The sequence below is a fragment of the Capricornis sumatraensis genome, chromosome 14 (genome assembly GCF_032405125.1).
Source record: "Capricornis sumatraensis isolate serow.1 chromosome 14, serow.2, whole genome shotgun sequence".
NCBI classification, from domain to species: Eukaryota; Metazoa; Chordata; class Mammalia; order Artiodactyla; family Bovidae; genus Capricornis; species Capricornis sumatraensis.
In genome coordinates, this window is record NC_091082.1 from 19,799,473 (window position 1) to 19,812,099 (window position 12,627).

The following is a 12,627-nucleotide window of genomic DNA, read 5'->3' on the forward strand; positions in this document are numbered from 1 at the left end:
AACCTCTAAGATTATTCTGTGTGTGCCAAAAAAACAACTGAAAGATTCTGGTTGATTTATGCTGAAAAGAAAGAGCTGCGCTACTGAGAAACCAAAGCATATACAAGCAAAAAGGCATACTTTGTTTAATTGCACTGCATATACTGCACTTTTTTAACAGATTGAAGGTTTATGGCACCCCTACGTTGTCAAATCATGGTTAGCATTTTTTAATTAAAATATGTACATTGTTTTTTAGACACAATGCTATTATTGCACAAAATATACTAGGAACATAACTTTTCTATGCACTGGGAAAAAAAAATTCCTGTGACTCACTTACTACAGTAGCCTGAAACTGAACCCCAAATATCTCTGAGGTATGCCTTTATTATTACAGTACTTTCCAAATTACTGCTGATTTTAGATGCTTACTTTTTCTCTTAGGATCATTAATAGTTTGTGTGAATTAAAATGGACAAATGTCAAAGAGACATTTAAATTTAGTTCCACTTTCAAGTCAAAAGAAATTCTTAAACATTATAAGTAACTGCAGCATAAGCTTATGAAAACTGAAGGCAAAATAGTCAGGCAGGCAAACACTGACACTTGTGGTCATTCTGAGATTGCTAATTTGCAATGAGCTAATTTCTGCTCTGTGAGTTCAAAGAAAAGTAAAACTGGTTTGTAAAACATCAATAAAGGTCAAAGGAAAATACCAAATTCTTAATAAACATAACCACTTTTTTCCAAAAAGGAAAACTACTAATATTAAACAGTCAAAAATATGTCATCTGTCCAAATCTTTTTATGTAGTGAAAAAGATGTCATTTGATTTTAAGTCAAAGCAGTCTCTAAACTCCAAGTAAACACTGCCATGCAAAACTGCTGATTATCTCAATAAAACTGAAGGTGTTACCTAACTAATTGGTTCAAATGGAATTTTTCACTGTATTACATTGGAAATTACATCTGCTCCAAAACATTAAGATTCTTCTCCAGCAGTGGAAAAAGATAGCTAGTTTTTCAGGTGAAATAAATGGCTTGCATTCAGGGGCCTACTAGCCAGACTAAAGCATAAACAGCAATGGAGACCAATGAAGGGAAAATTGATTCATGTCTCCCAAGGCTGTTTGCTCATCACCCACCCAGGTTGAAGTGCTATCTCCCTATTCCTTTCTCCAGCATTCTTTTTACCAAAGATATTTAGTTGAATTTATATAGATACATAGTATAATTCCATGAAATCACTTACCGTTCCTATTACATACTGAACAAATCTATACCTGACTGATCATGTAATAATCACTCAAAAACTATTAACAACATGAATAAAAATATTATTATTTCTGTACCCACTTAAGACTTAAGAGTTAGGAGGCATAGCAAATTCTGTCTTTAAATTCTAGCTCCTTAAGGGATATTCTAGACATGCACGGGGAAACCCTAATAGGAACCTGGATAATTCTGGCCATGATGCATATAGTAATAGTCACCTATTTTCCCACCAGGGATGTGCTATAAAATTAAAAAGCAGACCTATGCAAGTAAAAATTACAAGACATTTATAACTATAAAACTTAACAAAATAGCTGCCAGTCTGCTGAGTCTGATAAAGAAATCTGTCACATTTAGTGAGAAAGTTTAACCGTAGAATTCAGATTTTAAAAGAAACTAGACTGAAGGAAGAGCTTCTACAAGCTTGCCTGTCATAAGATTTTTACAGCTTCTCTTGGCTGGAAACATGCAGGTTGCTAGAAAAAGTCATTGAAGGAACTTTTATCTCATGACTGCTGTTTTTCTGTAAAGTTCCTAGGCTAGCTTAACTTAAACATAAGAAACAGAATGCAGCTGTACCTGAAAGTTTAACGTAAATTCTGATTCGGCACACAGGTATCCTTTCATGAGCTTTCAGGAGTCTCCTTTGCCATATGAACACTTGCTCCTCTGCAAGCACAGTTGAGACAATAGTCTACTGGGAATTCAGGGGCTCCACCTAACACTGCAGGGACCACTAACCAGCAGCTTATCTACGGAGTTCTCTTAATAGTCAAGATCCATAAGAAATTCAGTGGGGCAATCAAAAAAACAGCCAAAAATAACTGCTTTATCCTTCCTGGAGGAAGGGCGAGGGATACATCTAAATCTTCTTTGTATCATTTATTAAGGTGTGTCGAATTACAAATGCTGGCACACAGTAGTTGATCAGATACCTATCTATTGATCAAGTAAATAAAACAAAAATACAAACATCCATTTAAAATCCTATGAATGATCTCTGGGTATGCTGTGCTGGTGTGCTCAGTCACGTCTGACTCCTTGAGACCCCATGGACTATAGTCCATCAGGCTCCTCTGTCCATGGGATTTCCCAGGCAAGAATACTGGAGTGAGTTGTCATTTCCTTCTCCAGGGGATCTTTCCAATCCAGAGATTGAACCCACATCTCCTGAATTAGTAGGCAGATTATTTACCACTGAGCCACCAGGGAAGCCCCATGCTGTACTAGTAACAGCAAAAAAAATTCCCACAGTTCTCCAGCAGGGCCATGCAGCATAAGGTTGAGAACAACTTACTTTTGCTTTAATTCCCAGCTGGACTCTTTCTTATCATTAATCATCCGATATTTGGGATAATTGTTGTATAACTCTAAACACTGGTTCTTCATCTTTAAAATGGGTATTACAATAATAAAACTTCATCAGAAAAAGAGTCATTTATATAACAGCTCAAGCAGGCTTGGCACGCAACATGAATTCAGTCACTGCTGCTACTAGCACAGTCAAATCCTACGTCAGGAATTACTGATAAATAGTGACCTAGTAAGATCTACTTATACTTTTATAAAATAAGTCATTTTAAGCAGGCACTTAACCATCGCTCTGCCACTTAAGTTTAATAAAAACAGAGTAGTGAACATGTAATATGTGTGGACTTAGGGACTAAATGTCAAGAAACCTGGATTTTAGTTCTATCCTTCACACTTTACCAGGAAAAGCCAAAGCTCCAGGCCTTAGGTTTCCCATCTATAAAACTCTTAATGTTCCGACTAACATTTCCAGGAAAATCACATACATCCCTTAAAAAAAAAGTCTTAGGATTCCTAAAACTACAAAAAACAATTTGTCATTTATACTAAAAAATATAACAAAAACAAAAAATAAAAATATTAGAGGAAATATAAATCTATATTTGAAACAACATATATTAGTAAGAAAATAGGTGGGACCAAAAATATATGACCACAAATATATAGCTTAAGTTTCAAAATGGTAAATTTCTATGAGTTAATGTCCCTAAAATCTGAGGAAAAACTGATAACTCAAGTTATTTTAATAAAGGACAATGCCCCAGTACTTGTAGAAAAAAAGCAGCAAGGTGCCCAACAGACTAATCATACAAAGAAATATTTCAGAGTGAGTATCTAGTGTTTATGGAAAACTTTGCTTGATGGCAAGTTACTAAACCATTCTGAAATATTAGGACAAATAAATAAGATTACTATGATCTCACTATCCACCAAGAAGATCCTGTGCAACTATGCTTTATCTATTACATTATTTTGTTGAATTCCACCATACAAGTAATTTTAAATAAAAAGAAAAATAAAAAATAAATGACATTAAAAAATGATTAAAAATACAGTTTTGCTGCCTTCAAGAAAGAAACTGCACATTAAAAAAAGAAGTGGCTGTATCAAACCATGTGTCAGTACAACAATTCATGGCAGCTGATTTATAAAAACTCCAGAAAATAATGGGGAGATGTCTAAGTTACTCATTAAAAATGGTCTGTGGGTTGTAACTAGATATTAGTAAAACTAAAGTTAGAACAATTTGAGGGAAAAAAAAAATTCAAGGGAAGGAGTGCGATGAAAGGGTTAAATTACACCAAGTCACATACTAACGTTATATGGCTTATACACGGTAAAATCATGCAGATAACATGAAAACCAACATCTAACACTGAAAACATTTAAAAAATCTGTGCTTGAACGTAAAGCTAAAAAAAAGGGGGGGGGTTAAGCTGAAAAAAATAAAATAACCATTCACTTCATAATCCTTCCATTGTTGTATGTTCACTTATCACTACACTTACATTGACTACATATAATTTAACACAAAGAAGCAAAATCTCTAAGCTTCTCCCTACCTTGGGTTTTTAATCAAAATGAATGCAAACTATCACGTGGGATTCAGCCAAGCAGTGACGTTAAATTCTGCTCTGTCAGAGAGAGCATCTGTCAAGCCCACATTTAAACTGCTGTCTGCCTGTGCAGCAGCTGAGGAACCGTGGATTTCATATTACAGACTAAAACCCCAGTGAAACTGCTCAAAATCCTTCCCACAGCTGCCAGGCAACGACGAGAGAGTTAAATCCTGCTCTTTTCCAATACAATCGAAGCACTCCATTCTAGCTCTGGCTGCTTTACGTTGCAGCTCAGGGTTCTTACTAGAAATATGGATACTGAGAAGAGAATAGAGCACTGCATTGTCCGGCCAGGAAGACAGCAGATGTAAAAAGCTTCAATGCATCAACTGTGGGGAAGAGTCGACAGTGCTCCAAACAGAAAGAACCACCACAGCTCTTTTGTTTAAAGAAAGAGAAAATGAAAGAAAGCAAAAACCTCAGAAGATTAGCACCCATATGAACAAGGAAGGGAACTCGAAGACAAGCAGACAGATGGACACTTTGGACACTGTGAAAAGCAATCGCAGGAGGCAGACTGTTGGGGGAGGTGTGCGTATTCGACAGCATCTTTTTGCTGGAGCGATGGCGTGCCAAAAGTATCTTCAGTGGGCATAATCCTCGCCACATAAATGGCCTGACCAAGGAAGGTATGTCGATATCTTGTGTGTGATACTCATTTAAATGTCTGTTACCTTTTTATAACCCAGGAGGCACTAATCTCTAATAAACAAGTTCATACATTTCACTGTCCTTGAAACTATGAGACGGTTTCTAAATATATGATTTTAAAATTTGTCACTGTTTAGAAGACAAGCTGTCACTGCTTTATTCAAGTAAATATGTAGCTCGCAGTAATTATGGATTACAGAAAAGGCAAAGAGTAACAAGCTGTGCTTAAAGGCTTCTCTGAAAATTGAAACTTAAAAAAAAAATCTGAAACCCGCTAAAGAAAACACAGCAATCCTCTATCAAATTAGGTCAAGCTGAATCCTTATCCAGTAAATTAAAGGGCTCTCCTTAAAATGGCTATCAAAGGAGTCAATGCAGTAAAATTACACTAAATGGTATAAAAAAAAAAGATCCTGATATTAAGAGCTTTTTCAGTCCTTTTAAAGCAAAATCTTAATATAGAGCAGGTTTTAGTAACAAAATCTTCCCTATGTCCATCTCCCTAAATAAAAGTAAGGAACACAACCTCTGAAGACTATCAACAAATTTTAAGTACCACTGAACTGTAAGATACTAAAAGGAAAGCATTTGTACAGGATCACAGAAAGCAGTGTGTGTTTATGTACAGCACACTACCACAGGAGATTTACATGTCCACGAATACAACTTCAAACAAAGAAATATAAATATTTGCTACTATTACCCCTATTGCTAAAAGCAAGACTTTACTTTAGGCAACAGACTGATTCTAAATGATCAAAATATAAGATTGGTTTTGGTGATCATTTTTAAAGTGAAACTCAAAAACATAATATGAAAATACTCTGAATAAAAATATCCATGTAACAGCAATACAAGGTCAAAAAATTCAACTTAAATGTAGCCACTGTGCCAGGCTATAGAAATATGTAACAGTGAACTACTGGCACAGTATGTGTGTGCAGGGCAAAAATGAATCTACTATTTTAGTAACAATCCCAGAATAGCAGCTCATGGCTCAGGAACTCATGTATTTCTAAAAATTTTTACAGGTCCTCAAAGATTCTGATTTTTGCTCAACTTCATAGCACAACTCATTACTTAATAATCACAAAAGGCAAACATTTTAAAGATATATGCAAGCATTCTATTCTAAAATTAAGATTAAACAAGTCTATCAGGCCTATTATTACAGTTCAACATCAATTCTCACAGCATTTAGTCCATTAAAGAATGAAATCAGACAGCATTAAACAAACAAAAAAACCTCAAGTCTCTTTTAGAGCCTTTATCTCTCAATGTTAAAGTCACCCATTAAACATTTTTATTAGCTAGCTATCTCAAAATAGGAGTGCAGAGTTTTTTATTCAAGCACCCCTAAACTCTAGAACTGTTCCAACAGACTAAAAACATCAACACTTTTAAAAGCCAGATAATAAAAACAGTGCATGAGTGTGTGTGAGAGAGAAAGGGAACAACATTTTACAGTAACATCCTCTCCATGAGCGTCAACCCATAAGATGTAAGTACACATGAATAACTTAACAATATTATCATAAAAAGCCATAAAATATAAATCCAAGCTACTGCTACTGCGAAAATGTAAAAGTGCAAAGACTATTTAGAATATCAAAATATTTGAACTTTCTAGTTTTATTACCACTTAAGAATTGATGTATGACAGGCAGTAACTGGAAAAGAATTTTATCATTTAATAGGAGGAGGAATCGTTACTTTAATTGTACTTTCTTTTTAACAAAACAACTATGATAAATACCTGAAAAACCTTTAATAAAGAATTTTTAAAGGCTACACATATGCACTACATTTACCAACAGGAGAGTTGTCAAACGGGTATATATAGATTTCAAGTTTGAGCAGCTTAATATTTACAAACATACAAATATCATGAATTTAAATTAAGATGCATCTCCATCACATATTGCTACAAAATCACACAGGACCATAAAGTATGGGCACTATGCCAGATTACAATATACAATAACTGGCTCTTTTCTGTAACACTGAAATACTTTAGAAACATCACTTCAAGCATATTTTCATAAAAATACAGTTTACTAATATATTTACCTGCATTCATTTTCCAGTCCTTTATTCATTCAAATATCTGACCTTCTATTTATTGCTTCTTAAACCATCTAATTTACACTCTTGAAAGATCTAAATGATTAGACTTCAACCAGATTTCAAGCATTCTCTATCAACAGAAAGCTGATACATTTAATTTAGTTTTGGAATGTTTAAAATAGAATATCAAATAAACATTAAAAGCAAGTTTTGTTTCTTTTAAATTTACACACATAACCCTCGTAGCTATTGACCTCTTTACGGGGTGGAGGAAGAATTATTATTATTTATCTATTATTTCATTTGAAAATAAAAGCTTAGTTTTCTCATCTCAGCAGAATGGCCAACTATAAGAAAAAAAAAGTGAGTTTCTAAACTAGAACACTCAGCTCTATTATTTTCAGCTGAATTAACAACAGAACTGTTTTACTGGTACAGTGAAGTCTTGGTCTTCATCAAAATAATGTGAAATTAAACTTTAAGTGAATAAATTCTAATAAATAAATAAATAGATTCTATGTTTTTAAAACCTGAAAAGTTAAAAAAAACACTGCTCCTATCTCACAAGATGATTAAATAATTTCTTATTTCTGAAAAAAAAACAGTAACTTCTAAAAGTACATTTCATATACTAGAAATTATCAAAAGCTGGTGCCTGTACTATTATACTTTAGAAGTCCATTCAAATTCCCACCTACTTGCTCCTCCTAGTGGCTGTTACTAGAATAGTAGTACCTTCATTCATACATGTGTCTAATACTTTCAACCAATATTTTCTAAATACTTCGTATTATATAAGTGAATGTTATTCTAGTTATTCAATTTTATGAGGACTTCCATGTAAATGCCATTATTTCCCCCAAATAATTAAATTTCATATCGAAGTTAGGTATATTTGGTATTAACCATAAACTTCTCAGTATCACAAGCTAAATACATGCACACACACACACACATATATATACATAATTTCTAATACACAAATGCTTTTAAACAATAAATTTTTAATTGACAAGTTTTCTTTTCCTTAAATAATTTTCACAAAAGTTGAAAAAGTTAAAATTAAACATTAGTCCCCATTTCAAAAAGTTTTCATTCTCTTTTAATAGAATTCAAGCTATAGCTCCTCACCTATTGTCTACCCCAACACCTTGGTCCAGAAAAACTAAGAATTGAAAAAACAGGAACAAATTTGTGCTATGCACTGAAAAACTTCTTCGAAGATCAGTTCTTAATACGTGGCATCATGCATCTCCCATACTGACAGCTCATAATTCTTTTCTTCTAAATGTAGGGCTCTAAGTGTCATTCAAGTCCTACAAATGTAATAAATTCTCCACATGCAAATTCAGAACACAGCATAACTCAAAAATCTTTTAAAATGCATTCTGTGAAATTTAAAATTTTCAACAACTGAGGATATAACAGTACCTAATGTCTGTATTTTGAAAAACTTGGAAGACTGTTCAAAGCAGTTGTTTGCTAATTCTAATACGGAGATTCAAATGAAGTACACGATAGTACTCTGTGAAGGCCACAGATAATTAGTTGCTATATTTTAAAAATCAATCTAAAGTCTAAGTAAAGACAATGATCTGAATGCCTCACATTTGAAGTGGAAGGTTAAAATGAGAAAAGGGTATTTGCAAATGTTCATCATTTATTACTGTCTTAAGATCTTGCACTGAAGTTACTGAACCCTGAAAATTAATTTTGACAGGTGCATCTTCTCATTGACTTTCTCCACACAGTAGGGGCCAATGGAAACATGCCAGGCAGTGTACTGTGACTAACAGAACTCTGCCATAATCAACCTTGCACCGTCTGTCCCACAACCGATACATGACCATTTTACAAAAAAGGCCGCTGACTGTGCACCATACCACCAATGGTATGTCAAATCAATTTTAATTAATGCCAATACATTTTCCATCTGCTCTCAGGACTTTTTACATGGCCTCTCCCAGGAATCCAGCAGCGTTTCTCTCTCCTCCATGCACACAACTTTCAGTCTTTAACTTTAGTCAAAAGAACAAATGATCAGAGCTACTGAGATGATGAAATAAGTGGAAGAAAAATCCATCACCTCTCTTAAAAGTGCTCACTGCGCTCCAAAGGTATATTTTTAAAGAAATTAATCCTGTTCTCAGGACATTAGGTTGCCAAGGGAAGACAAGTTATAAACTTTGTTCCTGGGTGATCATATTTTCACAGCTTAAAAATTCCCATCTGCCCTAATTTTATTAGTCTCTTTAAAGCAGTTCTGTGGTATTTAGCATTTTGTAAACTTTAATGATTCATCTTTATAGAATGACTGCGAGGGAGACGACGTGACCGAATTAGAAAATGACTACCAAAGAACAGTATTGATTCAGGAGAAGGACACGTTCCCCAGCCACCAGTATCTCTCATCCATTACTGGATATTTACAACATGCTTCAGTGGAGGAGGAGACACTGCTGCTTTGCAAAGATGAGCTGGAATGCCAAGAGGTCTCTGTTTCGGACCCATCTTATTGGTGTACTTTCTCTTGTGTTTCTTTTTGCTATGTTTTTGTTTTTCAATCATCATGACTGGCTGCCGGGCAGAGCTGGATTCAAAGAAAACCCTGTGACATACACTTTCCGTGGATTTCGTTCTACAAAAAGTGAGACGAACCACAGCTCTCTTCGGAACATTTGGAAAGAAACTGTCCCTCAGACCCTGAGGCCTCAAACAGCAACTGACCCCAACAACACGGATCTGTCACTGCAAGGAGTCACAGGGCTGGAGAACACGCTCGGTGCCAACGGAAGCATTTACAATGAGAAAGGTACTGGACATCCAAATGCTTACCATTTCAAATACATTATCAATGAACCTGAAAAGTGCCAGGAGAAAAGCCCCTTTTTAATACTACTAATCGCTGCGGAACCTGGACAAATAGAAGCTAGACGAGCTATTCGGCAAACTTGGGGCAATGAGAGTCTAGCACCTGGTATTCAAATCACACGGATTTTTCTTTTAGGCGTAAGTATTAAGTCAAGTGGCTACCTTCAACGTGCAATACTGGAAGAAAGCAGACAGTACCATGATATTATCCAACAGGAATACTTAGATACATACTATAATCTGACCATTAAAACACTCATGGGCATGAACTGGGTTGCAACATACTGTCCGCATATTCCTTATGTAATGAAAACTGACAGTGACATGTTTGTCAATACTGAGTATTTAATACATAAGTTATTGAAGCCAGACCTGCCTCCTAGACATAACTATTTTACTGGTTACCTAATGAGGGGATATGCACCCAATCGAAACAAAGACAGCAAGTGGTACATGCCACCAGACCTCTACCCTAGTGAACGCTACCCTGTCTTCTGCTCCGGGACTGGTTATGTTTTTTCTGGAGACCTGGCAGAAAAGATATTTAAAGTTTCTTTAAGTATCCGTCGTTTGCACTTGGAAGATGTATATGTGGGGATCTGTCTTGCCAAGTTGAGAATTGATCCTGTGCCCCCTCCCAATGAGTTTGTGTTCAATCACTGGCGAGTTTCTTATTCAAGCTGTAAATACAGCCACCTAATTACCTCTCATCAGTTCCAGCCTAGTGAACTGATAAAATACTGGAACCATTTACAACAAAATAAGCACAATGCTTGTGCCAATGCAGCAAAAGAAAAGGCAGGCAGGTATCGCCACCGTAAACTACATTAGAAAAGACAACTTTTTTTCTTCCCCCAAAACATGCAACCTGTAAAATATTGCTAAAAGCATGTGTAGTTAAATGATTATGATTACATGCATAGGAACAAGTTTTAGTTAAAACTCATCACATAAAGGAATCCAAAAATATATTTTTTAATTTCTGAAGAAGGTAATTCTTAAAAATACATTATATAACAAAAAAGTATCCCAAAACAACCTATTAAAAAATCTACTTAAAAAATCCACATGGGGGATTCTGTGTATTAACACGCAATAACAGGCATGCATACATCAATGGTTCGAATCTTATGTTAGGGGCCAAGAGGATGTATCTGCATGTTTTCCAAGTAAATTTTAATTTAAGAAATGGAGATGGTCAAAAGACTCTTCATTTTAGATTTAGTTTTCCATTTCAATATATGTAAATAAAACATTACTGTCAATTTTAAGGAAACTTTATAATTGTGCAAAGGACAAATTTTCTGACCTATTCTAGGGTTCTAAAAACCATATTCCATGCAATAAGATTTAATTGAGGTACTCCATAAACATAAAGTTCAGAGGTTTTAGCAATGAAGTTCTCATCTAAGTATTTACTTTCTAAAAACAACTGAGATGTTCATTTTCTTTTATCAGTACTCACATTTATTGGGGGAAATTATTTTGACATGATGTGATAAAATGTGAAAAATCAATGTGTCTCAGGCTCTAGTTTTTATAAAAAGAAAAAAAAAAATTAAATGTTCAAAACAGAAAGTTTGTTTTCTCGTTGGTGTTCAGGGCCAAGCTAGTACTTCACTGATTTCCTCAATCAGCCAGTTATTGCACTCTCAAGGAGCATCACCACTTAACTTCAAGCATATCTGAAAAAATCATTCTCCTCTAACTGAAGCAATCGCTGGTTACTTACAGGCACAAACAGGATGCACGGTTGAAAACAGATAAAGGATAAAGAGTGCTGCAGCAGTTTCATTTAATACATTTTAAGATGCATGACTGCCAAACCACAACATATGGGAAGTTTATTTCCGGACATCAAGTGTACACATGCCGATACTTCATCATTTTATGGCACCTACTTTGTTCTCTGAGTGCCAAGTTTACAAACTGCCTGCAGTTTTTAATTTGGTGGGTGACAAATATCCTGTTCCACCGATTAAAAACTTTTGGGGAGGGATGGGGGAAAAACTACAAATGTTTGATGAAACACTTGACTCTAGGATGAACAATGTATACAATGCACTTTTACCAAGTTTTTAATAAAAAGGGTAAACTAAAAACCTTCACTGAGTGTTATGGTCCAAATATTTCAGAAATTTTGTTGGTTCCATTACAAATTTTAAAATCAAGAAACACTAAGCCATCAATTTTAAAACAGTGCTTTTATTTCATACCAGTATATAAATCTATCAATCTTGATTTAGTAAGGATGTTATTTATGCTAATTCTAACATCAATCATTTTTATCCTTGATTCTATTCTGAAGTTATCCACTGAAACATCTATTAAAGTTCAGAATCACAGAGAATGTTTCAGTACTTAAAATTTAATGTGTTGAATTCTACTGATACTCAGCTTATCTCCCATTTTTAATTCAGTCATCTAAATGTTCTGTTCTACACAGAATAATTCTGAATGCTGAGCTATATTACCCCACCTCTTGGTAAGGTCTGTTTTTCACTTACTTTATTCTGTATGGTCATAAAAAGACTAAAATTACTAAGTACCAAAATTACTAGACAAAGGTCACACACAGGAGGATTAATACCAAATTAGTGTGATGAAAAGTAAAAGGAACCCTTCCCTCAGTATAGAGAATTCTATTAATTCTTTTTTAAAAGTGTACGTGCACATGTGTGCACGCACAGGTATACACACTCAGAAACAGAATCCAAACACTATTCGTTCAAATTCAGTGCATAGTATTTTCCTGCCAGAAAAATTCAAGTTTAAAAAGATAACTAATGAAAAACAGAATTCTTAACAGACAATAAATTCCTATCTCAGGTGTCAACTTAAAATCATTTCT

General features: G+C 34.7%; 2 protein-coding genes across 2 annotated transcripts in view; one reads left to right on the plus strand and one right to left on the minus strand.

Moving 5' to 3' along the window:
* Positions 1 to 12,627, minus strand: part of CDC73 (cell division cycle 73) — an 87,781-nt gene that overhangs the window by 32,875 nt on the left and 42,279 nt on the right. The gene's annotated exons all lie outside the window — the stretch shown is intronic.
* On the plus strand, positions 9,339 to 10,607 carry B3GALT2 (beta-1,3-galactosyltransferase 2). The gene has a single exon (XM_068986577.1). It carries the CDS (start codon positions 9,339 to 9,341, stop codon positions 10,605 to 10,607), a length of 1,269 nt encoding a protein of 422 aa, XP_068842678.1.